General features: G+C 60.3%; 1 protein-coding gene across 1 annotated transcript; it reads left to right on the top strand.

Annotated features, from left to right (window-relative positions):
* The first annotated feature begins 266 nt into the window (after positions 1-266).
* LOC128147318 (maestro heat-like repeat-containing protein family member 2B) lies at positions 267-26,884 on the top strand. The gene is made up of 35 exons (XM_052799780.1): positions 267-476; positions 1,001-1,140; positions 2,380-2,502; positions 4,243-4,408; positions 4,804-4,902; positions 5,634-5,785; positions 6,107-6,250; positions 6,769-6,861; positions 7,356-7,425; positions 7,537-7,650; positions 8,114-8,187; positions 8,522-8,641; positions 9,659-9,766; positions 9,960-10,119; positions 10,501-10,541; positions 10,825-10,966; positions 11,655-11,707; positions 12,121-12,228; positions 12,477-12,596; positions 12,797-12,919; positions 13,761-13,922; positions 14,150-14,272; positions 14,593-14,660; positions 15,003-15,138; positions 15,244-15,339; positions 15,797-15,901; positions 16,116-16,239; positions 17,146-17,252; positions 17,692-17,844; positions 18,958-19,103; positions 19,334-19,496; positions 19,791-19,984; positions 20,600-20,737; positions 20,936-21,041; positions 26,729-26,884. Exons 1-35 carry the CDS (start codon positions 350-352, stop codon positions 26,882-26,884), a joined length of 4,254 nt encoding a protein of 1,417 aa, XP_052655740.1. The 5' UTR covers positions 267-349.
* The last annotated feature ends 1,034 nt before the right edge of the window (positions 26,885-27,918 follow it).

Genomic DNA, 27,918 nt, shown 5'->3' on the forward strand with positions numbered 1-27,918 from the left:
TAAACTTAATTGCTTTAATGTTCTGCCTTTCACCTGACTTGATCCCCACCCACTGCTGCTTGTTCTTCTCCAGACTCCTGCCTTCAGGCACAAGGGCCTGGGACACCCCACCAGTATCAGTCCCCTGCCTAAGGAAAAGTCTTCTCTTTTGAGAGAGAAAAGAAGTCCCAGTCTTCCCAGGGACAGAGCTGGGAAGGGCTGTCTGTAGAAAGTCTTTGCTAAAACTGAGGACCATGAGCAAATTCAAGTGATGGAAAATCCTGCATTTCTGGGCTTGGGGGGGTCCCCAGGGTGCTGCTGCGTCCCCAGCACATGTCCCCATGTCGCAGGAGACCTCTGTGAGGTCACAATGGTTGGGCTCTACATCTTCCTCCTGGGGCTGGTGCTGCCCCAGTTTCTCATGGCTTTTGCCTGGAGGAGCAGCGTGTCGATCCGGGGGATCCTGCTGCCCATGCGGAGGATGAGAGCGCTCACAGGTGAGGGGCTGGTGGGAGGTTGGGGTCTGATACGTGCTGGAGGCAGTGTCTGTCCCAGCCGGGTGCTGGGGGCTGCGTCCCCATCACCACTCATCCTGCTGCCAGGCACGTCCCAGGGGGTCCTGGCTCCATCCTCTCCCGGCCCTCCGTGAGGCAGCTGGGGACCGCTCAGAGGTGACTTGGGCTGGCCGGCTCTTGTCAGGGCTGCCCAGCCCCAGCCCTCCCGGCCTCTCCTTGCGGAGCCCATGTCCATCCCCTGGCCAGCTCAGGGCCCCTGTGCTGGACTCGCTCCAGCGCATTGCTGCCGTTCTGTCACTGAGGAGCCCAGAATGGGCCCAGTCCCCCAAGGTGGTCTTCCCACTGCTGCGGTGAGGGGAAGACTCCCTCCCCTCATCCCACTGACTTCCCTCTTGCCAGTACAGCCCAGCACAGGCTGTTAGTGCTGGGGCAGTCTGGGAAGATCCTCACCCCTCCCTGGTGCGAAGCCCTGCAGCCAGCAAAGCCTTTTCTTTCTTTTCTTGCAGCTCTCTGCCCATGCGTGCGTTCCCAGTCCAGACCTGCGCGTTCTGAGGACAGAGGCGGGGTGACGGGGACTGTCCCTGCGGCCGTCACTACCTTTGTGGCCGTCGGGACTTCTCTGCTAAAGCGACTGCAAGACCATGAGGTGAGGTGGGGGTTGAGGGCTCCCCTCCATGCCCCTGGCTTCCCCGGGTGCCGTGGCAGAGGGGCGTCTCACCTGACAGCACCTCTGCCCTCCTGCAGGCACTTTGTCCCCAGGCGCTGATCCTGCTGCTCAAGCTGGACTAATGCCATTGCTCCCCACTCCTTTCCCCGGGAGCTCCCAGTGCTGGGGCTCCTGCCCGTGCGAGGAGCAACACTGTGCCCCAAGGCGCAGGGTGCTCACGGCTTCCCCTCCTCAGGGCACGGTCTCGTTCCCATGCCTTCCCCTTTGTCACGGTCCATTTGGATCTCTCAAATGTACAGGACAACATATGCTGTGATTTAAACTTTATTTCATGAGCTCATTAAGAAATACAATAAACAAACATGACAAGCGGGGGCTCAATTCCCTTTTCCCAGACTCGTCTATCACGTGAATTCACTTCTTCACCAGTCAAGTCATAAGGTTTCATAACTTATAATCTGTAACTCTTAATATCGTGCACCTATGAGCAAAAAAAAGCATTAATTACCCAGCCAACGGAGAGAGCGCTCACCCTTCCTCCTCCATCACGGTGCGGGCGTCCCCTGTGTCACACCGGGAAGCATGAAAGCCTCAGCAGTTCAGCTGCTGTTGGATCCGCTTCAAAAGCTTTTTGAGTAAGCTGATGTTTTATACCCTCCAGCTTGGAGGCTGGGTCTATACCATTTCCTTACGTTAGTGGATTCTGAGGAAACTGCCAGACAAAAGGTAATGGCTGCCGGAGACAGCCATCCGCAGCTGGTAATGGCTGCATCATGGCCCTTTAGCTCTCTCTGGCCACCTGTCCTGCCTACGCGGTGCTCTCGCTTTGACCTAATGGTGCTGCTCCCAGCATACATCAGGCCTTAGCATGAGCTGGGTTAGCCAAAATCTAGGCAGGAGTTGAGTGAACAGTCACGCCCTTCCTTGTCCGGCACTTTCCCCCTGACCTCCGCGTCCCCCGTTTTCAGGAGTGACCTCCCAGGCTCCCACATGGCCTTTTGCCCCGGTGGAGTCGATCTCCCTGTCTGACTCTCTGCTAGTGTCAGAGGCGCCGCGGAAGATCCTGCTGTTCCCCGTGGCTGTCCTGACCGATGCCTGCAACTCGTCCCTCGTGCCTGTGTCACGCAGATGATTTGGGGGGCAGCAGGTCTCTCTCGCGGCTCCCTGGGAACAAGGGCAAAGCAAGTCCCATCCCTCCCCTTTGTGGTCCGTCCCCAGGGTGACCGAGTGGAGACGTACCGGGAGCTGGAGAGCGTCTTGTGGGGAGACGACGGCTGTTTGACGAGTGGCGTTGTGAACCGCCTGATAGCAGAGGCGTTGAGTGACATGCGAGCGGCCCAGGTGAGCTTGTTCTCTTTCAAGGCCACCAAAGCAGCCTGCCTCTGCCCCTGGTTTGGGGGGAAATACAGAGTGGCGCAGAGCTGTTCCTCGGTTGTTCAGACCCGGCAGAGGTCCTAAGGGAGAGGCTCTGGGGACTCGTCATGACAGGGAATTTGGAGAGGGGAGTGTTGTGTTAAGGGGTAAAGCCTTTTGGCAGAAAATAAACCCCCTTGCGTTCCAGCTTGTCCTTAGATGTCAGAGGGGCTGGGGGCGGCTAAGCTTAGATTCTGGGTGATGCCCAGTTCAGCACTGTAAGTCCGGTCGCGTTCAATACGTTGAACTATCACGATTACGGATGCACAAATAGCGCATTGTACTTTCAATTTAGTCGCGTTCAACGAACTATCACAGCTAGATTTTAATGAACAGTGCAGTTTATTAAAGCAAAAGGAGTACAGGTTCTTTTGGATTGCCGGTGATAAATACGCTGTCTGCAAGGCAGGTGCAAATAATAATATAGTCGACTACAAGCGCATTAAATTATGGAAGAAAAAGAGCTCTAAAGAATTCTAAGTTTCCCGGGAAAGCACTCGGTACAGCCGAGTGTTCGAATCTCACCCAAGAGGTGTCCCTCTGGGGGGAAGAGAGGTTCAGCCTGTCGACTGACCCCAGAAGGCAGTGCTGTCCTCCCAACTTGTCCATGATGGTATCTTCCCTAATAGTCCCCCTCTCTTTGGGCCTTTTTATACTATTTTCCTATTTAGCTGGAGCTTGAGTGACTCTAGTCATGCATGCCTTTACTTTGATTGGTATTAAGTTCTCTCGCTTTGCTTTTAAAAGGACATGCTAGAAAAAATTCAGAGCACAGGCTTAGTGAGGGGTGGTTGCACTTTGGAGGCGGGTAGCTTTTGGGATGGAGGTGTGCTTTGGTATTATAATGAGCAAAGTTCACCCAGAGGACGTGATTTTGCGTGTCAGTACCCCAGGACAGGACACTTAGGAGATAAATCAGAAGTAGGGCAGCAGGTTGACAGAACCCCCATTATTTTACCTCCTTGCTTCCGTGGGTTCAATGCAGGGACCTACCGTTCCTACCGTTCCAGTTCCCTATCCCTGCGATGATATCACAGAGACTGGCCGTGGCGTCTCCACTCCACTCCACCCTCCGTGTTACTTCTCTTAGGGTCAGCACACCAAACTCCCTTGGTGTTGCTAACATCTAAGGTTGCAGGTTACGTTGCATAGAGAATTATTAGGGAACCAATTCCTTGCGTGTCCACTGCATTCCACCCCGGAGGTTTTGCCTTCCCTCAAGGGGGTGCGGGCAACATATTGGTAAGTCACTTCTAGCAATCACTCCACAGGGAGGCAGAGATCTGTGCAGAGAAGCGGACTCGGGGCTGTTTCGACCTGAGCGACAGCTGGGTTCAAGCTCAACACTGTTTGTCCTGCTTTGAGGAAGAGCCGTGGCAACCCACCAGCCCCACAGAGAGGTCCCAGGGGGGTCTTGAGTCTGCGGCAGTTTGTTCCTGGCATCTCCATGGAGAGGGAGAGGGGGCAGCAGCACAGGGCTGTTCTGGGGAAAAGCCTCCCTCATCTCGCCAGGGAACTGCTCGCCTGTCCCGGGGTACGAGAGGCAGCAGCCGCTCGGCCCCGAGCACAGCTGTCCCGAGGGGTCTTGCAGAGGAGATGGGGTCATTCAGCCTGCCCTAGTGCCTCAGCCTTTTTCTCCGGAGTGTTTAACCTGTGACGCTTTTGCAGGGTGTGACAGGTGACGTGAAGATGGCCGCGAGTGACGTCCTGGTAGCTCTGGCCCGCTCCCACTTCCACTTTGTCATGTCGGAGCTCCAGAGCCACCTGAAGGCCATGAGGAAGGTCCCTGATGAGATTGTGCTCCTCACCTTGGGCAAAATGGCCCGCAGATATGGTATGGCACCCTGGGCCTTGGGTAGAGATCTGTGATAACAAGGAGAAGGGATCCTCCCCCTCCCTAAACGCCCTGTGTTGAACTGGGGGGCTACGGAGTTGCCGTGCCTCCTTGTTCCGTGCCAGGGCCAGTTGGCAGCTCTGCCTTATCAGCCCGATCCCAGTTCCCAAAGGGCGGGAACCTGTTGGAGACAAACCCGCGGGGTCTTGGCCCCGCACCGTCCTCCCCATTTCCCCAAAGGGCTTCCCTGTGTCCCCCCTGGGGAAGGCAGCCCGTCCCACGCCCTCCGGCACGTCCTGCGTGGCCCAGCAGCCCCAGCCCTGGCAGGGATGGACCCCAGTCTCCCGTGTCTCTCACCGACCCTCTCGGTCCCTCTGTCCCTGCCTCCTCTGCAGCCCTGCGGTGCATCCCCTTTGTGGGAATGACGCTGCTCGCCCTGCGCACCGTGCTGACCCAGGTGGGGAGCGGCGAGGTCCTGCATGCCGTCTGCAGTGGTGAGTGTCGGCTCCTTGGCTGGGGTCCTAGGGGCAGGGGCGGCCTTCGATGCCTCCCTGTGATCTCAGAGGGAACGCAGTGGGTGTGAGCCCGTGGCAATCCCAAAATGCAGCGAGTGTGTAGGAGGAGCGGGGGAAGGCCTGGAGGTTTCTGTGGGCAGGACACGGCAGCGCTGCACAGAGAAACTCCTGGGGTCCCTTCCCATGGTTTCTGTTCCCCCGCTTCCCTCTGGGATTAAACTCCCTGCTCTGAAAGGGCGAGTATGAGGGAAGGGAAGGGAAGGGAAGGGAAGGGAAGGGAAGGGAAGGGAAGGGAAGGGAAGGGAAGGGAAGGGAAGGGAAGGGAAGGGAAGGGAAGGGAAGGGAAGGGAAGGGAAGGGAAGGGAAGGGAAGGGAAGGGAAGGGAAGGGAAGGGAAGGGAAGGGAAGGGAAGGGAAGGGAAGGGAAGGGAAGGGAAGGGAAGGGAAGGGAAGGGAAGGGTCTGCAGTGAGAAATGCTAGAGGGGAAGGGGCTGTTGAGGAGAAGGTGCGATGGGTGTGAGGAGGAGAGAAACAGTGGGGTGTTTGAATCCAGGCACCTCAAGAACACAGATTGCCCTCGGATCCAGATCTAGTCCTGGGCTGAGCCCTGCCGAGCCTGGGACTGTCCTTAAAGCAGGCTTGGGCGTGAATGCAAGATACCGTCCCTGCTGCAGACTCTCACATGTTCCCTTCTCCTTTGTCCTGCTGCAGTTCTGGAGCAATGGTCGAAAGGAGTCCATACATACTTGTGCAGCTGGGAGCAATGCCCCTTCCCTCGCAAGGGGGTGGCACAGTTCTGTGAAGCCATTTACCCGGTCTTCCGCTATGTGGTGGCAAATTGGCTGGACTGCAAGGAGGAAGAGGTGAGAAGTGCTGCTTTCCACGCCTGGGGCTGCAGCAGGGATGTCCGTGCCAGTGGGTCAGTCTCTGCCCAGTGGGGTGCGAGCAGAGGGGCGAGGGGCTTCCCGACGGGAAGCAGCCGAGCCTTGGGGCCTTTCTGCAGAGAGGGCTGGGGTACCAGGGTGGGGAAGTGCTCTCTCTCCTCTGGAGCGAGCCCTTCTTCTGCAGGGCAGAAGGGAAAGGGAAACCCCTCCCAGTGGGAAGGGCAGACTGGTGTCCAGGGGATGCTGAGCACTAGGCAGACCTTCAGCCCTCCAAGCGGAGCCTCTCCCTTCCCTCTTCAGGACAAGCAGGCTGTCCTCGGGGCAGTGGCTGCCATGCTGGGGGTCCTTCTGCATGAGGAGCAGCACCGAGACCATACCTGGGAGCAGCTCCTCTGGCTCCTGCAGCAATACAAGGAGGTCCGAGACACCTCCCGGGTCACCAAGGTGAGATGTTGCGCAGGGCCCGGCGTGGCTGCTGGGGTGCGTCTGTGCGAGTGCTAAGAGGCACTGGGGAGCTGTGGGGTGCCAGGAGAAGCTGGGAAGCCCTTAGAGAAGGAACAGGAAGAGCAGAGGAGGCCTGAGGTTTCCTGGGCTCTTTGGGCAAGAAAAGAGAAACCCGGGGCAGGGCGGGAGCGAGGCAAGAGTCCCCGGGGCTCATCTGCTCGGGAAGGGAGGCATTGCCAGCTCCCTGGAGCTCTGTGTGCAGGAAGAGCTTTGCCCGAATGCCCAGGGCCACGTCCAGTCCCATGAGGCGACTGGCAAGGTCTGATGAGTGGGAAACTGAGTTGTCAAGCCCGGGCTCCGTTCCGAGGAAAGAGACCCTCTTGATGCTGCTCTGCTCATCGGGGTTTTCCCTGGGAGCTGATGTTAGGGACTCCCCTTATCGCAGATGTTCTGGGTTTCTCCCTTCCCAAGTGCCTTTAGGTGGCTTTAGCCTCCTCTTCCCCCCCGTTCTCTTGTAGAGCCTCAGCTATGTCCTGGAGATACTGGTGGGAGTTCAGACCCCAATCCCGCAGAGCACGGCTCTTGCCATCAGCACCGCTGTGCACCGCCAGGTAAGGGGAGCCCTGCGCCCTGCCGCAAGCCTGGGGCCTGCACCCGTGATTGCCGCGGAGGGGAAAGACCTGCCGGCTGGCAGGGCAGAGCAGGGCGTTCCTCCGCTGGGACCTTCCTGCAGGCCCGGAGCACGCCAGGACTTCGATCCAGGTGCCACCTTAAGGCTGCAGGAGGCCTGATCCTGGCTGTTTGGAATGGGCCTGAGGGGCAGCCCAGTTCCCACAGCCATTTCCCTCTCGGCCAAGTCGCAGGAGGACTCTGGAGCGCCAGCACCCTAAGGGCAGCCTTTCAGCGCTGCTCAGCCTCAGCTCCTGGGCAGCCTGGGCTGCCGCAAACCTCTGTGCGTGCCCGGGGCCACTGTGGGCTGGGCTGGGTTTCGGCTGTGGGTCCCATGCCCAGAGTGCCCAGGGAGAGGAGAACGGAGAGCACCGTTTCTTTTCAGTCCCTCTCAGCACTGATGCCACTTTCTCTAAAATGGACCTTGTTCCCACAGCTCTCTGATGTGACCGAGGAGCCTGGCCTGGCCCAGAAGGCAGTGCTGTCCCGCTGCATCATGCTGCAGGGTAAGGAGAGGAGACTGGGCGATGGCCCGCCATGCCGTGGCAGCTCTCTCCCTGTCCTTGGCTGTTGGGGACAGCTGCCTGCTGATGCAGAATGCGATTTCTTCCCCGCAGCACGAATGCGCCCCGAGGAGACAGGCATGTTTCTGCACTCCCAGCTGAGCGGTGGGAGTGAGGCCAGTCGCGTGGCAGCCCTGGGCCTGCTGGGAGTGCTGGCCCACTCTGACGGTCAGTGCCACAGAGCAGGGACGCAAGGCAGGGGTTGGGGCTGCTGGGCTGACAGCAGGAACGGGCCGAAAGTGGTGCACCTGCACCCAAAGGGAGCTGCGAAGAGCGGGTCCCCCAGCCGAGCTGACGCCCCGCAACAGGGCTCTCCCCCGGCAGTTAGAAATGCCGGCACACCAGGGACGACGCTCCAAGCTCTGTAACACGGGCAGGCTGGTGGGCGGGCAGGTGGGCTCCTTTGCACAGGAGCTGCTCGTACCCGTGCTGTTTCTCGTGTTCTCTGTGTTGCCATAGCCTTCAGTCCCTGTAAAATAGCCGTGCCTCTGGAAGTGGGGTTGCTCCGGCCACGCCGCTGCTTCCCGTGAAGCCAGTCAGGCCCCGCTCTTCTGTCCCATTGGAAGCTTCAGGGGATCCCTTCTGCCGCTGGGGCTCTGCCTCAATGCACACCTCTCCGTATCTCTTCCAGGACGTGCGGCGAGAGGGAAGCTGCCCCAGGTGGTGGAGGCCATGTGCTCGTTGTGCAGTGACCCCAGTGCCCAGGTGAACTGGTTTGGGAAGGGAGGGTGCCACCAGGGGAGGCAGAGAAACCCTTTCCCTTGGGACAGAGCCAGGGGGCCTGGGGAAGTGCTGGCGCGTTGCCCAGGTGGTGGCTGATGGCTCGTCCCTGGGGAGAGCTGGCAGAGTGGAGCGGGGAGGTCACTGTGCTCTGTGGGGCAAATGCCCGTCCAGCCTGGTGCTGAAGCCCAGCCCTGACGCCAGGAGCGAAAGCTTCTGCCGTGGCCTTGCCACCTCTCTGCGAGCCACAAAGGCTGCCCCCAAGCAAACCCTTTGGGTTTTGAACAGGAGGGTCATAAGCACACTCCCCCCCTGGCAGGTGCGGAGGGCAGTTCTGGAGTTCAGCAGGGAGCTGCTCAGCTCCGGATCCCAGAGCTGCTGGCCATGGGATGTGGTGGGGCACATCTTCAGCGAGTTCAGCCGGACCTCGGGCAGACTGGTAAGGGCAGAGCAGGACACCCAGGGCTTTTTTTTTTGACCAGTGCCTGGACCCTGCTGAGAGCTCCTGCCGGCGGCCTTGGCCTTGGAGAGCTCCATGCTGCAGAGCCATCGGCGCTGGCACTGCCATCAGAGCCGCTTCCGAATGGCCGTTCCTCGTGGGTGTCTGTGCCGATGTTGGTGGAGATGTCAGTGGATGACGTGGGTTTACACCTCGGCATGCCACCCGGCACTGTGGTGCCGAGCTGTGCCCACAGGCGCCTCCGGCAAAGCCGCCTTGCAAAGGGAGGGTCTTGTAGGGGCAGGACATCTTCCATCCTTAAATGCTGATGGACGGTGAGCAAAACAGAGCCAGTGCAGACAGGCGGGCCTGGCTAGAGGAGCTTTCTGTGGTGTTCTCGTGCTCTGGCCCTCCAAAGCACACCCTGCCCATCCAGTAACAGTCTGGGGGCCCACATCCCTTCTGGCAAGGGGACGGGCCGTTTGGCAGTCCCTGTGGTGAGCATTTCCCAGCATTCAGCCGGGTGCCCAGGAGGTGAAAGCTGGGGACGGCCGAGCCTCCCGCTGACTGGCCGAGGACGTTCCCTCTGGCCGGACCTTCCCTCTAGCTGGGAGATCCATGTGCGTCGCTTTGCTCTGAGGCCCGGGGAGGCTCTGCTTTGGGAGCAGGGCAAAGGAAAGGGCTTCTGGGTGCTCCTCCACATCCGTCGGGCTGGGTGTGCTGCCTCCAGGGCTGGCACTGAGCACAGCCTTGCTGAAGGGCACGTTCCTCACCTCTGCTTTGGTGGCACGACAGCAGCATTTGGGCCCCAGGGGCCCGTGTAGACAAGCAGCGGCACTGTCTGCTCCCAGGCTTCCCAGTCCTTCCCAGGGTCTGGGACCCGGTCCTCGAGCTGGGTCCGTCTGGCCTTCAGGAGGGAGGCGGGCACAGGAGCAAGAGGAGCACTGGTGAGGCGTGCCTGAGCCTCATCAGTTGGGAGCCGAGAGGAACTGGGGGTTTGCCAACTCTGTCTTACAGGTGGCAGGAGGCCTTTTTGCCTGGGAAAACCCAGAGGATAAAGCAATTCGAGCCCTGTGCATGGACATCCTGGGCTCCCTGGACGTCACTCTGAGAGGGATGACCAAAGTAAGTTGCCCTCTGCCCTGCTGCTGTGGCCACTTCTTGCCTTCAGGACATTTTTCCTTGTGCTCCCCCAGGCCCTGAGCCTGTCCCCTCGTGCGCTGAAGCGCACCAGGCTCAGGGAAATGCAGCCCGTCCTTTTCGTCTTCGAGCTGAGTGGAAATGCCAGTGTGGCGAATTGCCCGGTTCTTCTCTGCAGCTCCTGTGGCCGAGGCTGCTGCAGTACGTGGTGCCAGCCCAGTACAGCGGCATGCTGATCCCGCTCTCCCGCTGTCTCCGAGCCCTGGTTGAGAGACGGGAGAGAGCGGGGTGCGAGGAGGAGGAGGAGGAGCCGGATGCCATGGACTCCCAGGAGCAAGGTAGGAGCCCCAGCGAGTGCTGCTGCTGGGTTTGGCCAGGGGTCAGGCCAGCCCGCATCTCCCTGCGCCCCACCAGCCCTGAGCAGGAGCCCAGGAAAAGCAAAGGGCAGAGACAGGCTCTGCTGCTGGGCACGAGGCGCTCTGCCCTGCGTGGCCCCTTGCCCGGCGCAGAGGCCCGGCTCTCCTGCTCGCAGCGCTCTCCTGGTGAGCCGGGGCTCGCTCCTGGCCGTGCTGGAGCTGCCTTCATCTCCTGCTGGGCAGCCCTGGGGAGCCCCCCAGCCAGCGCTATTGCAGCGCAGCTGCTCTCAGCCCTCAGCCCTGTGTGGGGCTATCGGAGGTGTGAGGCTCGTCGGCTCAGCCAGCCTTTCTGCCTCCCCACAGCCCGGCTGCCGGCTCCCCAGGCCCTGCTGGCTCGACTGCTGGTGAGTAGCGGGGCCCTGGGGAAAGAGCTTTTCTGGCCAGGGGTGGTGGGAGATCCCGGGGTAGAGATGCTGTTGAGGCCAGTGCCGGGAGCCCCCAAGCAGGAGGCAGCATGCCCGAGCCCGTCAGGGATCCCACTCCGTTCTCAGGGCTGGCAGCACCCTGGGTGAAGCCATCGGCTGCCTGCTGCCAGCCAAGCGGCACCGAGCTCCCTCCCGAGCTCCCTGCTGGGAGAAGCTGTGGCTCTGGCGGCAGGAGCGACCCTTCTCTCCTGCCCTCCTCTAGGTGGTGGCGGCAGCTCCTTACCCGAGCCGCGAACGCGCAGTCGCTGCCTTGCAGCTGCTGCAGGCCCTCCACGGCAGGATCCACAGAGGCTTGGGGGTGGCGTGGGCGACCGAGATCCCCCTCCTGCTGCAGTACCTGGAAGGTAAAGTGCAGGTGGGGAGGGAGAGGCTGGAGGGGAGGGAGGGGGGCAGGAAAACGCAGCTGCCCGGCGCGACGGAGGGGAATTGCCCCCAGTTCCCCAGCACTTGCTCCGCTGCCTTTCCCCTTCCAGGGAGCCGGTGCTGAGGCTGGGGGCAGCTGTCCCCTGGCACCAGTTCGGCCCAGGGGATGGACGGGGCCGTTGATGTTCCCTCGGAGGGCAGGTCTTGGCATCACCCAAGGATGGTGTCTGGGAGAGGGACGGGACTGGTGCTCCTGGCGGGGGTGCAGCCCTCGGCTTTGGAGGACCAAGTCCCCAGGCCAGGCGAGGTTTGCAGCAGCTGTCCTCGGCAGTAGCCTGGGAGAAGGGCTGGAAATGGGCAAAAGGCAGTGGGTGGTTCGGGAGAAAACGTGTGTTGGGACCGGGTGGTTGGAGTTGTTCTGGGAGCTGCAGTCGCTCAGTGGGGATCTGCTGCGGTCAGTGTGTCCTTCCCCAGATTGAGTCAATGCCTCTGAGGACTGCCCCTGGGATCCCTCCCGTGTCTTTGGCCTCGCAAGGGCTTTCGCGTAGGCCCTCTCCGGCCTGATGGCCTGGGACTTTTGGGAGGTCGGACTGCAGAGGAGAGTGCCGGACTCGTCTTTGGTGTGAGCTTAAATAGCTGCGAGAGCTTTTGCTTCCTCTTGCTTCCTAGGCAGAACTGAGAGCTCCCTGGCCTCTGCAGAGTGGGAGCGCCGTGTGCTTAAGGTACAGCATCCTCGCGGGGGGTGTCACAAATCGAGGGGGGAGAAGAGGGAGCAAAGTTGTGGGAGGAAGCTCGGGGCTGCCTGTGTAGGCACCAGGAGGTGGGGGCACCTCCTGAGCACCCTGCGCCTCCCCCGGCAGTAGGTGCCTGCCCACTCAAGAGGAGCTGCTGCCTGCACACATGCCACGGCTGATGGCTAATGCCTTCTAACGCTGTGGCACGCGCCTTAGCACTGCCTCCTCCTCTAAGTCCGGCCTGCCGGGGGGTCTCACATGAGGCGTTAGGAGAAAAAAGAGGGCTGGGTGGGGTGGGGGAAGAGACTGCCATTCCCGGCAGCTCTCCCCCGCAGCGTCCCGGGACACGTGAGCCTGGAAAGGTCAAGTGGAACACTCGCTTCCTTTCCTGTTCACACCAGTTTCTGCGAGCGTCGCTGGAGCCCGTCGAGGACGAGGCCTGGACCGTAGGCCTGAGCCAGGAGCTGAGCCAGCGGCTGGGCAGCTCTGCTGCCGGCTCCTGGGAGAAGGTGTGTGTCCTGCCCGGCACTGGGGCTGGAGCTGGCGCTGGTGCTCTGCCCACGCAGGCAGATTTCACTGCTTTCCTTTCCCTCGTCCCCAAAAGGCGTTTCCCCTGGGCTGCCCCAGCGGCTGGCCACAGCCTGGCATCGTGGCCGGCTCTGCCTGCTCCCGGAGGTGGTCGGGTCCATCTGGGGCCAGCCCTCTCCTGACGGGTCGGGCCGTGACTGCATCTCGGGCTCGGCTTCTTCTCTTTCAGCTTTTCCTGTACAAGGCTCTTGGGACGGTGCTGGCAGCTTGTCAGGACCTCAGACACGTCCAAGGGCAGGTGCTGAGGTTCCTGCGGGACACAAACCCTGTGGAGCTGTCTGAGGCCAAGGTGAGGTGATGCTCCTGTCCTGAGCATCCCCTGGATTTTCCTGGGGGAGAGGGAGGGCTGCTCCTGGCCCAGCTCCAGACCTCCTTGCTTTCCCCGTTGCTGCTGTTTCCTGCTTGCTGCAACGTCCTGCCTGGCCACTGTCGCTGGCCACGGCTGAATGCCTGGACTGGAACCGACTCCCTGTTTCTCTGTGGTTGCAGGGAATGATTTCTGTTGTGTCCCACGCTGCCGAGAGCCACTTCCACCTGGTCCTGGGCACGGTGACTATGTTCTCTGCCACTTTCACCAGAGACTGGTCCTACCAGGCTTCCACGGGCTGGAAGGTAAAGGAACGAGGGGGTTGCTGGTTGGCTTTCCTTTTTTGGCCGCCTTTCCACTTGTACACCTGCAGCAGCCACACTGTGGCAGCTGCCTTTAGATTAACCTTCTTGGAAGAGCTACCCGAGACCTGTGTTTCAGAGGGGACATCCTGGCCTTGGGGCCCCCGAGGTGTCTTTGGAGAGGATGGGGTTTGGCACCTGGTGGGTCAGAGCCACCCAGCTGGGGCAGCTGCAGCGGTTGCTTGCTTGCTTGCTTGCTTGCAGCCACGTTGCCCTGACTTAACTTCAGCAGGAGCTGGTGACAAGGGGGTGGGCGCAGTGTGACACTCTGCCCCTTCCTCAAAGCTGAGGGCTGGGAGCAGGAGCCTGGTGAGGTCTCGTTGGCTCTGCTCCCCACCTGGGGGCTGTGGGGAAGCCTTTCTGGGCAGGGCAGGGCCCTGCAGAGAGAGCAGTGCAGCCTGGCCTGGGGAGGTGAGCAGACCGGGCTCATCTGCGCCACTGACCCGCACAGGCTGCACGGTTCTGAGCAGGACCGTGACAGGCTATGTCGGGTACCTGTCCGCAGAAAGGTTCCAGACAGCTCCCCGACCTCTCGAGTCAGTGGTATAACAGCCGGCAGCGTGTGCGATGCTGGCTGCACCTCCTCCCTCTCCAAGAGAGAGAACTCAAGCTGCGGGGTGGGAACAACTCCCAGCCCCAGCCCTCGCAGCTTGAGGAGTGGCTTGGGGAGCTGCTGGGAGGTGCTGGGGGAAACAAGGAGCTGGCGAGGGTGCGGGGCAGGGCCTGCCGCAGGAGCCCGCAGGAGTCCCGGGGCTGACGTCTCAGGGCATCTCTGTCGACACAGGTACAGCGGCGGCAGAAGATGGAGAGAACCCAGACCATTCGTGCTGCTCTCATGCGCACCTACGGCGGCATCGCACTGCACGCCCCCAAGGAGCAGCTGCTCACCTGTGTGGATAAAGACATCATGGGCAACATCCTGAGGCTGTCCAGAGATAAACAGAGGGTAGGAGCACAGGGCGCATAGGGTGGGGATGCCCGGGTGCCCCAGCTCCGGCCCCTCGGGGCTGGGGTGTACCGAGATGGGCGGTCTCTTCCTAAAGACCTCCCAAGGAGGGGTTTGTCCTCAACGTCCAGATGCAAGCCCTCCGTGGGTTCCCCCTGCCCATGCTCCTCTTCCACCTCTCAGCTCTTCAAAGAGTTCAAGGGGTGCTTTGCTCTCTTTGGCCTCAGGACTTGCAGCTCAAGCTCGCCCTGGTGCAGAGCATCGCCGAGGTCAGTTGTGCCATCCAGGCTGTGGGCGACTGCGGCAGCTTTGAGCTCTCCTTAAAGCAGGAGGCGACGCGGACCCTGCTGGTGAGTGTCCGCAGCTGGAGCCGTCACACGGGGGAGTTGTGGGCTGCGCCATCAGACTGGTTTCCCCAGAGGCACGATGGTCTCTCGGCTTCACGCGAGCTCCTGGAGCTGTGTCCGGAGCTGGTGGGGCCCTTGGGTGCTGGTCCTGGGTGGCTGTGGCTGAGGAGCAGGGTCCCTCCTGCAGTGCCTTTGGGGTTCCGTGGGGGAGATGGGGCAGCATCTGCCCAGGCCTGGCAGCAGAGCCTGTCCCCGGGGCGGCGGGAGGGCTGTCCCGTGTCCCTGCCCGCTGCCAACTCTGCGCTTGTCTCTGGGACTTGCAGGCCTGGATAAAGAGGGAGCCCTGGGACTCGCTGGTGTATGGAGTGTTTCAGGCCCTGGAGGAGTTGAGGTGAGGTCTGTTCCCCAGGCTCTGGGCACTCCCAGTGTGCCCCAGCCCAGCTTGAGCATGGGGCCAGGAGCTGCTGGGGCTGTGGAGTGGGAGGGTGTTCCCCATTCCAGGTGTCTCCCAGAAGAAGGGAGCCCCAGGGGTTCCTTAACCTGCTGGTGGGGGTTTGCCTGCTGCCTGGGAGGAGGTAGGAATTGCTGGAGCTGAAGGCAGTGCTCGCTGGCATGGGCTGGGGGCGTTGGATTTGGGGCCCTCGATTAGGAGGGACCCAGTTGTGGTTTAAGCCACCCTGGAGAGGGCTAGTAAATCCCCTTTCTGTTTTGTCTCCCTTTTTCCTCTGGCCAGCAAGCTGAGGCCGCCTCTGAGCGGGAAGGAAAATCGCAACCTGCTGGCAGTGTGCTGCCAGAGTGTTTTGTCCCATCCTTCCGAGGAGCGGATGAAAAAGGGAAGGAAGAGTGTGAGGGCAGCTGTGAACATGGAGGTACGCACCGGCCAGCGCCTGCCCACCTCTGGGTCAGGATCCCCCCTCAGCACGCCCTGGCAGCCCCCATGATGCATAACCTCAGCTCTCCTTTGCTGCTTTTAGCTTCTGCACAGGAGAGGCATGGAAGATCTGGGCCACCTCATAGAAACCCTTCTGGAGGCTGAGGCGACCTCTGCCTGCTTTGACGACGTGGTCCACGTGAGTAGCCACGGGGCAACAGGGAAAGCGTTGCCAGGGCAGAGAATCGAGACCTTAGTGGGTGATAGGAGGTGGATACCTTTCCCACAGACAAATGGGGCTTTGGCTCCTTGCTCTGGGGCTGTGCATCCGGCCGGGGCTGGGGGACAGGAGCGCCCGGCCACTGCAGCCTCAGGACAGGCAGCGAAGTGGGCCCTGATGGAGGGAAAGCCAAGAGCCAGCCCTGAGCTGGGCGAGAGCAGCCCTGGGGGGAAGGCCAGAGCGGGGAGACGCCAGCAGGGCAGCAAGACCTGACGCAGGGCAGAGGCGGCTGCAGAGCGCGAGGCGGTGAAGGCTGCGGGGCCAGTGCTTGGTGGGGCGGGGGATGCGCCAGGAAGGGGCCAGAGAAGAAGGGAGAGGGAGAGGGATCTCGGGGAGAGAAAGATTCCCGTTGCGAGAGAGATGCACCCTGCCCCAGGTCCTGAAGGGCTGGCTCACCTCAGCCAAAGAATGGGAGCGGGAGAGAGCCCTGCAGGTTTTCACCCACGTGCTGGGCGCTTGCAAGGAGCGATGCGAGCTCATGGTGAGTAGGGACCCTCCGCGTGCCCTGGTGCCCCCTTCCCACCATTCGTGGCCCTGGAAAGGAGCCCTGCCCGGCTGGGTGCTGGGTTTCGGGGCCCCTGGGATTACGGGGCAGCCCTTCTGCCTGCCCTTCTGCCTGGTCGCTGCGCAGGGCAGTAGAGGCGAGCGGGCGCTGGGGCTGCCTGCAACCTTTTTCCTGCTGCTGTCCCCTGCAGAGAGGATGTCCCTACAAGCACTTCGGCTCCCTGGTGGGACTGCTGGGGTCTCTGACCAGCGACTGCCTGGCCACGTGCCGCCAGAGGGCATGGGTCTGCCTTGGCTACCTTCTCCAAATGCAAGGTGAGGAGAGCAGGCGCTTCCCAGCCTCGCTCAGCCCGATCCTCCCTGCCTTCCTGGCCTGGCGCCACCGGGGTCCCGTGGAGGGAAGGGGGAGGCAACGTGCTCGGCTGGTTTTGTGCCCCCACCCTGTTAGCCCTCTGCCTCCCAGCCCATCTCAGGAAGGATCCCTGAGAGAGTGTTGCTGAGTCCCACCTCCCCGGGGCGTGCATGAGGTTGGGTGGTCAGGGCCATCCCTCACTGCTGTCTGAGAGCAGGACATTGTCACCAATGCTGGGGACTGTCCCCCTCCACGTTGCAGGAGAGACAGAGGGTGGTCAGACAGCTCGCTCGGATGAGGTCCCTGACGTTTCAGAGGCTGCCTTCCCCCTCGCTCCCTGCCCTCAGCCTGGAGAGACAGGCAGCTACCCAGGCAGTCTCCAAAGTCATCCCTGGCAGGGAAGAAATCTCCTGTTGAGCACAAGAGAGGAAACCAATTTGCTGCCCAGAGCAAACTGGGCAGGGAGGAGGGATCTGAGCTGCAGGCCCAGAGCGTGCTGCAAAGGGTTGTGTTTGCACCCTTTCCTCTTCAGGCAGCAGGGTCTGCCTGTGCTGAGGAAGTCACAGGGAGGTTTCCTGCCTCCCAGAGACGATGGTGGCCTGTGTGGGAATAGGGGACGCAGCTGCTAGGAGCAGAGGCTGCTGAAACCCTGAAGCCCCAGCAAATGGTTTAAGGAGGAAGAGGGCTCTTTCCAGCCCGGGATATGTCAGCCATTTATGGGGCTCAGGAAATCCCGCTGCCCCACGTTCAGGAGGGCCCTGGCTTTCCCTGTGGCCTTCCCTGCCACCACTTGGGTTCTCCTTTATTGGTATCTGGGGCCAGAGGTTGGCTTTCTGTAGACGTGACTCCTCTCCTGCTGTTTGTTCCAGCCAAGAGAATGAAGGTGCCGCAAACAGATGAGATCTGGTGCCTTTGTGAGGAGCTGAACAGCCCGGACACCGAGACTTCGGCGGAGACCTGTACCGAAATAACAAAGGTAACTGGCCCCAAAACAGTGGGGTGGGGGCCCAGCTCCTGGGCTCCTGCACGTCTCCCTGCTCCCCTCCAGAGTCTCTGTCTCCAGAGCGAGCTGTCCAGGACAGCTGTTGTTAGCAAGTAACAGGAGGCTTTGAGACAAGACCGTCCTTTAGGCACGCTGGAGCAGACACCATGATGTGTGCGTTTGCACACACGTGTGTGTGCGTGAGTGCTCTTGTCAGAATACAAATTCGGTATATAAGCAAACAACAAGGGGTAGACACTTCCAAATCGCTTAGCGGCACCAGATGTAAGCAGCACTGTAGGCACAGCAGGAGGGTCAAGTGACTGGCCCCTCTGTGACTGCTGAACTAACGGTCCCGTCAAGTTGCCTTTCCTTTCGGAATCGCTGGGGCAGAGCTGTGACGCGGGCTCTCCTGTTCCTGACTTCTCTCCAGGCTGTTTGCAGATGCATCCCTGCAGCACAGGCTGTGGACTTTCTGACTGCCGTCCTGGGCAGCTTGCTGCATGTCATGCCCCCATGTGCAAGAGCAGTGTGGAAGTGGGTGTTCGTCTTCCTGGTGGAATGCAGAAAGGAAATAGTCCAGGAGGTAAAGGAGAGCTTTTTTTCCATTAGACTTTGTCTTTTCTCCTGTTGGCTGTTGCACTACACCCTGTGCAGTTGGCATGGGCTCAAGAAATGCCGCCTGTGTGCCGAGCCAAGGGGCTACTGATGGTCCGAGTCGTGCGTTAGCACCCGCTGCTGGCGCCTGCTCCAGCTGGTGACAAGGCTATGGGCACTTCTTGTCCAAAGTCTGCCATTGGTCCGGGTCCTTCCCATGAGTGAGGCACTGGGAGGCACCAACCTTGCCATTCCTCCCCTTCCTCTGGGGTCACTGTCAGTCCTCCCTGCCCCGGGACCCACCTCACCCTTCTCTTTCTTCACTGGTCCCCAATTCCATCTACTCTGAGCTTTGCTGGGCATGCTAGGTTTTCCACAGGTTGGATAGTTGTTCATTGCTCTCATTGCTTTCCCCGACTGTGGGGTTACCCAGCCTGTGAGGTGCCCTTCCTTTAGCCACTAGTTGCTGCCCATCTGTAGCCTGGGAGCCTCTGGCCTCGTGCTGTGCCTGCCCTTTCAAGGCTCCTGTTCTCCGCTCACGCTCTGCTGCGCTCCACTTGGGCTCTAGGGCCACCAGTGGCTCAAGCAGTGCAGACTAACTCAAGTTAGTCTCAGGAGGGTAGAGGCAAGGAAAAGCATCCCTGGAGAACTGGGTTCCTCTGGAAGGAGACACGTGCCCTTGCAGAGGCCCTGCAAGGCATCTTCAGGGTCTCGAAGAGCGTGTTTGTTCGTGGCCTTGCATCGCTACAGACGCATGGGGAGAGTTAGCCAAGCGTTGAGCGTGAAATGGGTCCGAGTCCTCTGTGTGCACACAGGGCACGCAGCTGCTCATACGGTTGGGCCCAGGCACACGCAGCGACTGAGGCTGTGCGTGTGAGCGTGTGCACGCGTGTGCGCGTGCATGTGCACGACTGCCAAGAGCACACTGGGCTCCAGATGTGAGCCAGGGTCAGGCAGGGTGGAAGGCGTGAGGTTTCGAGCTGGATCTGGACTCTGTGTCAAGGGAGCAGGCATCGCTCATGTGCTGAATGACTGTGTCTGGGCCCCACAGGAGGGGGTAAAGGATGCACCGAGCCCTTCTTTCTCCTCTTCTTCCATTCAGGTGCCAAAAATCTTGGACACCCTTTACAGCTACATGCAGCAGAGCACCCACAGGCCCTTCCTGCTCCATGCAGTGTTTCTCCTCACCCGCTTTCACCAGGAGCCCGTAATCAGCAGTCTCCTCCAGAAGAGTCTCTTCATGGACAGGTACGTGCACTACCCACCTCCCCACTGTAGTCAAACAGGGACCCTGCAGCTTCCTTGCCCTGGGGGGTCCCGTTGAGAAGCAGGTCTTTTTTTTCTGCCCGAGCAAGACTGCGTGCTTGTGTCTCTGCTGTGAGTGGGGCGTTGTAAGCCCCATTGCAGGTGAGGAGGTTTGAGGGCACCGCAGGACCGCAAGGATGCGGGCTCAGGGGTGAACGTCTCTTCCCTCGCAGTGACACGGTGGAGCTGTGGAGGAGCCTGGGGAGAAGCATCCTTGGGATTCGGATCCTGAGGTGCTTAGCGGAGAAACTAAACAGAGCAGGAAACGACCGCCCGGGGACGGGCTCCTCCACTTGTGAGCGGCACGACCGTCAGACTGCTCTGGAGACTCTGACGGTACGTTCAACGGCAGACACATTTCTGCAGCTTGGCATCTGCTTGCTAACTCATACTTGGGCGCAAGGGAGTCGGGTGCCCTTTGCGGGTGCCCGTGGAGATTCGCAGGGCGCTGTGCTGGGCCGGCCTCAAGGAGCGTGGGGAGCCAGGCCAGTTTGGTACTCCTGAGGCACAAGGCTGTCGCAGAAGTGACAACTGCGGACAGTGACCCCCCACCCCGGGCACGCGGGGGAACCAGGCTGGTGGGAAAAGGCCTTCCCTGAACAGGTGGTTCTTGGTCACGTTTCTCCGCAGATCACCTGTGCCATCTCCGAGGTGGTGCTTGCCCTGAGGAGCACGGAGGAGCTCAGGCAACTGCTTCCCCACCTCCTTCCCAGCCTCCTGAGGTGGGCCAGTGAAATGCTGGGTGAGGAGAGGCTGCTTTTGCTCATGAGCAGCTGGGGAGAACTGTTCCTCGAGTGCCAAATGCACGTGGAGAAGCCGTGCAGGTAAGGAGCCGAAGGGGCAGATGGAGGGGCTGGCTTCAGTTCCCCGTGCCAAGGCATGTGCCTTTGTGCGGCTGAGGGAGGGCTTCGCCTGCCCCACTTCCTACATGTGGAAAGCGGTCGTCGTGGTTGCTTTTACTTCTGTTCCTTCATGGAGAAACTCCAGCTCCCAGGCAGGAAGGTCTTACGCAGCTCATACTGCGGACGGCCGTCATCTTGCCTCCTGCGTACCCTTGCGCGCACAATAGCATTGCGCTCCCTCAAGGGACCCCCGCTGGGAGCAGTGACTCTTGCGGGCACTGGTGTCATTCTTGGCCAAAGGCTGGTGGGAAGAGGTATGAGGTGTTGGCCTTGGCTGATAAGTAGCGTGGAGTCGGTCTAGAGGCGTGGGTTTTCTTCTGCTTCGGTGGGTCTGGGGCATGAAGAAAATGCCAGTGTCGTTAGCTGCAGTCTGGAAGGCTGTGAAGCATCATTCCAGGGGTATTTAGCGCTGCTGCAGATCAGTCTTCCCCTAACCTGCTGTGATTGGAGAGTTCTTGGGGTTTCTGGCGGTGGTGCTATTTGGACTTGTTTTGTTTGATTGGGTTGGTTTATTTTGCGTTTTGTTTCTTTTGCCAGGGTTTTCCTTTCAGCTCTAGAGTTGGTGCTGGGCAAATGCATGGCGCAGAAATGGATGCAGCTGCTCGTGAATTGGGCAGTGTGGGCTCGCCTGGAAGACCCCCTGGCTCACCCTGAGGGGGTGTGTCTCCTGAGCAGGTAAGAGCCCCAGGGATGCATCTGGCCAACTCCTGCAGGGCTGTGCCCAGGGAAATGGCCGCTGGGACCCTCCCGGCATGCCCGGGAAGCCGTCGGGAGCTGAAGAATAGTGTCTGCATCGGCGCAAGTGAATTTTGGAGGCCCGGCCTGTGGCCTTCCTGGGTAACTGTGTGTCCCTCGCTTGTGACCCCTGCACAGGGTCCTGCTCCACGCTGGGCTCGTCTCCCCCTGTCTGGTGAAGAACCTCTTGCCGTGGCTGGATTCCTGCTCAGTTAAACTGCGGGTGACAGCTACAGCTTTCTTTGCTGAGGTAAGGCAGGAGATGGGGAAGGAAGGGTTCAGAGGGCTTTTACTGAGATACTGCTGCTTGGGATGTCTCTTTTTGTGGGAAGATCCCTGGCAAACGGCTCCCTGGAGCAGGGTGGCCAGGGGAGCACCTGGCCGGGACCAGGTCCCCACGGCGCTGCCTGTGGTGTTGTTCCAGATCTCTCGGGACCGCAGGACGACAGGGACCTCCGAGTGAGGCAGGCGCTAGAGGAATCCCTCCGCAATGCTTGGCCCCAGCCAGCACCACGGAGTTAATTAAAGCTCATCAAAAGACACCGAAAGGGGAGCGTATCTGTTCTTTCCCTAATAGCACCCCCGCGGTTGGTGAGACAACGTGTGGGTGACACCCAGGCTGGGGGCTGCCAGCTGTGGGGCCCCTCTCAGATCTTCCCGGGCTGGGGACAATGGAGTCATGCCGGGACAGACCCCAGAGCAGGGGTCTCCCCGTGGGGTCCTGGGGCCTTGCCGTGCCCTCCCACTGCCCATGGGGATCTCCTCGCCACCCCTCCCACCGCGGCATGACCACCTCCAGCACCAGCCCGCGCTGGTGCAGGGAACAGCCCAGGACAGCCCCGACCGTATCACCAGCATCTGGCTGGCCCATCGGACCCCTGCCCGTTAACCCAGGCCCCACCGGTGCTGTTCCTCACCCCCAGCGAGCCTCTGCACATCTGCAGGGGGCAGGGGCAGCTCCACACAGGGAGACCACCAGCAGAGACGGGGCTTTGTCCCTTGGGCTGCTGTGCACGCTGGCCCGGCTGCGAGCCCCTGTGAGCCTCAGCCCCCTGTCCCGCGGGTCCCACCCCACGTGTGATCCAAACTGAACGCCTGTCCTTTGTAGTGCCCAGAGCCTCATGTTTCGGGCCGAAATGCTCAGGTTTAGGGTCCAAACCCGCCTTTGATGACCCCCAGCCTTTCCTCAGGGCCCACAGCTCCATCCTGAGGCTCTCAGCCCTAAAGGTGGAGTTGGTTGCCTGGCAACCTCCCCCCAGCAGTCCCTGGGGAGTCAGTGGACCCAGGACAGCCAATCGCATTTGAGGAGGCGGGGGCAAGGCATGTGATCGATAGGTAACCCACCAGTCAAGGTTCGAGGCCTGCAGGAAAGGTGGCAAGAGTGCAAAAAGCCAGGCACAGTGCTGGGGGGGGGGGGGCGGTGATGGTTGGAGGCGGGGCATGCCAGCTCCACCAATCAGAGCTGGCAATAGCAAAGCACACCGGTGACTGATAAGCCGCCTGCCCCATCACGGGATGGGAGGAGCAAGGGAGCAATCTCATGCAGCCCATCGGAGGAAACATCGCCTCAGGGGAGGGCGGGCAGCACACCGCAGCAGGTGGCCAATCACAGAGAGCATCACCTCAGGTGCACCTGGGCAGCCTGAGGCCTGGGGCCAGTCAGAGGCCGCCCTGAGGGAAGGGCGGGCCCCAAACCAGGGCACAGTGACAGCCGAGGGGACCAATCCGAGGCAGCACCGCCTCAAGGGAGGAGACTGACAGCCCTCCCCACCTGTGCTGCCCCATGGGAGAAGAAGGTGGGCTACGCCGGCCACCAGGCCTGGTGCTGGGGCCAGGAGTTTCCTTTAGGCACCTGCAGTGCCGAGGGCTCCGGCAGTCCTGGGAGCTGAGTGTGCCAGGCACAGGGCAAGCGACTGAGCTGGACGTTCTCCAACGGCAGGCATTTGTAGGAGGGGGGCTCGGAGGGAACCCATCTTGCCCTACCGCTGCAGGGGGTCGGGTCCAGGCACGCGGGAGCCCTGGCCCCCTGCACGTCGGGCTTTGCAGTGCCCTCACATGGCCTGAGCCTCCTCCCAACCGCACAGAGCTGCTCAGACCTGCTGCTAACTCCTGGTTCCCCGCCGCTGACTTGCTGCTCGCACGGATCGGACGCGTTGGTTCAGCTGCAAGTCGTGAAAGAAAGCAAAGGACCGAGAAGCCAGAGAGACAGGGAGAGAGGTCGCTGCAGAGTGGAGTCCCTGGAGATAAATGTCTTTGGGGGAGGCTTCTCATGTCAGCTCAGGCCAGGCAAACAGATGAAACTGTGGAGTGGGAAGGCTCCCGTAGGCAGTAGCTCAAAGGGGCTGAGCTCTGCCTGCCAGCCTGTTGTATTAGCCGGGACAACATCAAGAGCAACCACGGCAGCTGCTGAAGACAGGCTATTTACAGAGCATACTCTCCTCTGAGCAAGTACAAGCCTAACTCTTGACAGCCCGGTTCCCCCAGCAGCCCCCTCCTGCCCCACTCGTGGGAGAGGAGCAAGCTCTGGGCCAGGCGAGGGGCTGGTGGGAAGCTTGTGACACTGGTCAGGAGGTGAGGACCAGCTCCCACAGGGGCAGAGTGCCCCCAGGAGCCCCAGGCCAGCACGGCCCTACTCCTACAGCCGTGGTCCCCCAGGGCATGGCCAGGCTGCACCGTCCCACCGTGCCAGCCCACCTCCGTGGGAGGTGAGGGGTCCCCAGGCTCTGCCTGTGCATGGAGGGCTGGGAGGGGGCCAAGCTCTTGGGGTGCTGGGACCCAGAGCTTGGGCTGTGGGACGTTCCCTGCTCTGGGAGCAGAACAGGCACCATGGGCGACTCACTCCGATGTGGCTGTCCCTGTTGCTGCTCTCAAAACTTCAGGCAGAAATCCCTCCAGAGGCCAGGACAAACCCCACCTCACTTGGGGTGTCCCCGCAATGGCCGGCAGATTTCCCTGCCTTCCCGCCATGGTCTGGCCCCATCGTGCTGCGCCCCAGGGAGCAGAGACGGGTGGGGGCCTTCCAGCAAGGAAGGAGGGCTGAGGGGAAGTCTGCTCATCCAAGGGCCGAAGGCTCTGGGACACACGGGGGCTTCCTCACCCATTGCACCTCAAGGTGAAGGGTGAGGGGCAGAGCACAGCTGGAGCCAGAGGAGCACAGCTGGAGCTGGGGCTGCCTGACTAGTCTGGGGGGTGGAGGGAGGAGAAGGTGTGGGGAGGGATGTCCATGACTGTTTCTGGGAATGCTGTCTCAGGCCCCAGCCTTCACCAGGGCCATGCCTCCCCGTGCCCCTTGCCTAAACTTCCCATGTCCCTTGCCTAAACTTCCCACCCCTTGTTATTGCCCACGACGATGCCAGCTGGATTCCAAGGCTGGGCCTGGCAGAGGAGGGAGGAGAGTTGTGGTCGACCCTTTTTGCTCCTCAGGCTGGAGAATGACATCCTTGGCTGAATCAAGAGGGCAGACGCGGAGAGAGGGATGATACTGAAACAAGGAGTTTGGAGAGCTGTCTAAGCTCAAGGTCTGCGAGCAAGACTAGGGCAAGCCCTGCCTCTGGTGACTTGGCTTCCCAGGTCACTATGGGATGGAAGGGGACCTTCTGCTGAAGATCTCTCATGGACGGACGTCCCCACCGCAGACATGTAGAGCTCCTCCAAGGGGGTTACTCCGGGTGCGTCAGTGGAGGGCAGAGGTGGCCCTAGGCCTGAAAGACCTAGATGAAGGGTGGGCAGTGAGGGTTGTGGTGTTTCTCTTCCCAAGTCACCATTCCGTGTGAGGAAGCTCTGCTTCCCTGGCAATGGCCAAACATCTGCCTGCCGTTGGGAAGCCCCAGGGAGCTCCCTTCGGGAGTCTCTGTGGCGCAATCGGTTAGCGCGTTCGGCTGTTAACCGAAAGGTTGGTGCTTCGAGCCCACCCAGGGACACCTCTCCCCTCTTGCCTGCCTATGCCACAGCCTTCTAACATTTAAGGTCCCTTCCAACCCAAAGCGTCCTATGGCTCTAGAAAAAAAACACAGGCTCTTCAGTCCCCTCAGCAAGGCCAGAGGAGGGAAAGAAAACTGATGGCAGCAGTTCCTTATTCTGATTTGCCTGCCCAGCTTGGGGAGCAGGGCTTAGCTCCCACCTGGGCTCAACCCAGCACATAATTTGCCTTAGTTCTACTTTCACTAAAGACAGTAACAGTAGCGTGCTCTAAAAACATTTCTTCTTCTTCTTGATGGTCCTAAGACTCATTTCTCAACTCTTAGTAAAGTTAATTGCTTTAATGTTCTGCCTTTCACCTGACTTGATCCCCATCCACTGCTGCTTGTTCTTCTCCAGACTCCTGCCTTCAGGCACAAGGGCCTGGGACACCCCACCAGTATCAGTCCCCTGCCTAAGGAAAAGTCTTCTCCTCTGGAGCCCAAGGCTCCGCCACTTGCTCTCCTCACCCCCCCGGCATCTGGGACCCCACCATCTCATGGTCACTACAGCCAAGGATGACACTGATTATCACATCCCTGTCCACATCTTCCTTGTTTGCCAGTACTGGAGCCAGGTGAAGCACCCAGGGCCCTTGCTGGCCCACCTAGGAGCTGTCTGAAGAAGTTGTCCCGAGATCCTCCAGACTGTTTGCACCCTGTTGGACCCGGTCCATGAATGCCAGGGCAATTACAGTCCCCAACAGGAACTGGCTCATTGACCTGCAGTCTTCCTTGGGCTGCTGACAGAAGACTTTTCCTGCTTCCTCACCCGCATGGAGAGGTTCAGAACTGCCAGCACGATGTCACCCTTATTGCTTCCTCTAATCCTCAGTGACAGAAGCTAAGCCATCCTGGAAGAGCTCCATACATCTGAGCTGCCCCTTCACACAGGGCCAGCCCCACGCTCACCTTCCCTGGCACTCTCTTCTGCAGAGCCTCTATCCCTCTTTTGCAGCACCCCAGGTGAGCAAGCTGTCCCACCACGTCTAATTTCATCCAAAACCTTCACAGTGCTGTGAGGCTCCAGCTCCTCCTGCCTGGGCACGTTTGGGCTGCAGCATCTCAGCCGTGGCACCGGGGCTGGGCACAGACTCCTTGCAGGCAGATACGGTAACAGGGACCCAAGGATCCCACGCTGCTTCACACGCTAGAGTGTTTGACAGATGTGCATGCAACAAGGAACTGAGCTGCCCACAGACTGCCCTGCTGTCTGCAAGGCCAGAGAAGCGCGGCTGGGGAATGACACCGTGTCCAGAGAGGCGTTTGGTGACTCTGCAGAAACTCTGCAGGGCTGTGGGCCTTGTAGGACAAACTCCAGGAAGGAGAGAGTGCTGCAGAGAAAGTGTTTGGAGGTGGACACCTTTTGGTCCGTCCCCACTGTGACTGTGGACATTACCATCATCATCTTCCTTCTGCACGCCATCAGGCATGGGAGGAGAGGTTCAGAGAGAGGAGAACGGTCCAGGGTGGAGAACACAAGCACAGGGCTGGGCACCCTGCTGTGGCCTGCCTCCTTGTCCTGCGGCACCACCAAGGGATGGACCTTGCGTCTGTGGCATGGTGTTGCTGTTCAGGCGATGGCAGACAGGCACCGGACCCCTTTGGGAGGCCCTGGGGTGCCTGCCCCACACCAGCTCCACCAGGGCACGGCTCCCCTGGAGGTCCTGTGCTGTGTTTGCCTGCTGAGTGCAGGTGTATTTGGCACTCTAGGCACCTGGCGTGGCACCGGAGGCTTTTTTCTTAATGCCATTAAGTAAATGAAAATAAATAAGGTGTCTTCAGCACAGGGATGTGGATGTGTCTTAACTTTGCCATGACTGGTACTCTAGTAAATGCAGTGGAGAGAGACACTCCCGGGTCTCCTTCTGGTGCGCCGCTGTGCTTGGTCAGCCCAAGAGCTCCGTGTGCTCCAGAGATATATGTGACAAGGTGCATTCAGGTGCCCTGAACGTACAGGTCCGGTGTCATGCAGGATGGCCAAGGATATCCCCATTCCCCCTCTGGACCTCAGCTGACGCTCAGGAAGGATGTGGGTATTCTCAGAGATTTTCCACCGGAGCTTGCAAACACTTGCATACGTCTTGGACAAACCCTGGCCCCTCAGTCATCAGCAAGTGTCTGTGGGTGAACAATCGAGTGCCCACAGTACAAAGACCAGAGAATCAGAGCAGGGGCTCACCTGCAGGCAATGCTTTTGTGCCCCCGGAATTGAAGCAAGAGGAATCCCAGCTCCTCTGGCTGTGTGGGGTGTATGGGGGGAGCTGAATCCTGCTTCTTCCAGCTGGGGATGACATGCCTGCATTGCCTCAGCTGAACAACAGCTCTGCAAAGGGGAAGCCAAACCCTCCCTGCCTGAGTGTCCTTTTTGTTACGGGACAGGAACGGCGGTGTCCAGAGGGGAACGTCGATGCCTCTCGCAGACAACCACGCTCTGTTAGGACAATTTCTGCCGCAGGAATCAGTCCCTCTCCGCTGTTGAGAGAAACCACCACAGCTCATAACCCAGTAAGTCTCTGGCTGCAGGGCAATATACCGGAGTTTCCTGGAGGGGTCTCCTAGAGCTGGCACATCCCAGAGCAGATAGGATCTGGCAGGATGGCTCTCAGGGTTTCTTTCGCGTGGAGAAGGATGTGCAGCAGAGCAGGGCTTCCCTGCTGCAGCCTCTGAGGGACAGGGCATCACAGGTCCCTTTTCCCGGGGTTGACTGCAGGGCTGTGAAGCCGGGCGTGCACCCAGGGGTGCCCAGGGCTGTCCTTCAGAGCAGGGTCCCTGCACCCCAGGGCTCTGTGTGCCGGGGCTCTGCTCCCCACGGCACTCTGGGGAGAAGCTGTGGGTGGAAGGAGGAACCCCCGGCAGGGAAGGGTCCTTGTGCTGTTGGGAGGGTGCTGCAGGGATCAGGTCTGTTCACAGATCCAGATCACCCCTAGGACATTTCTGAGGGGAGTTTTCACAAGAGTTGTCGATGCAGCATTTATTATAAAGACAAAGAGCTTTCCTGAGTTTCCACTTTCAATTTCCCACTGCTGCTGAGGGTTGGGGAGAGGAGAGAAATGGGAAAGGAGATCACAGAGTCACGGAGCAGGAAGATGCTGAGCAGCCTTCCCCTGTGACAGGTGCCTCTCAGGTGAGTGAGGATGTGCATGTAGTGATAGCCCCCCTGCC

The sequence above is a fragment of the Harpia harpyja genome, chromosome 10 (genome assembly GCF_026419915.1).
Source record: "Harpia harpyja isolate bHarHar1 chromosome 10, bHarHar1 primary haplotype, whole genome shotgun sequence".
NCBI classification, from domain to species: domain Eukaryota; kingdom Metazoa; phylum Chordata; class Aves; order Accipitriformes; family Accipitridae; genus Harpia; species Harpia harpyja.

Bases quoted from the DNA above. Each gene is read 5' to 3' on its own strand.
- LOC128147318 (XM_052799780.1), top strand. From the start codon at position 350: ATGGTTGGGCTCTACATCTTCCTCCTGGGGCTGGTGCTGCCCCAGTTT. The intron at 477-1,000 runs GTGAGGGGCTGG...CTTTTCTTGCAG, and splicing joins GAGGATGAGAGCGCTCACAG to CTCTCTGCCCATGCGTGCGT. The intron at 8,188-8,521 runs GTGAACTGGTTT...CCCCCCTGGCAG, and splicing joins GCAGTGACCCCAGTGCCCAG to GTGCGGAGGGCAGTTCTGGA.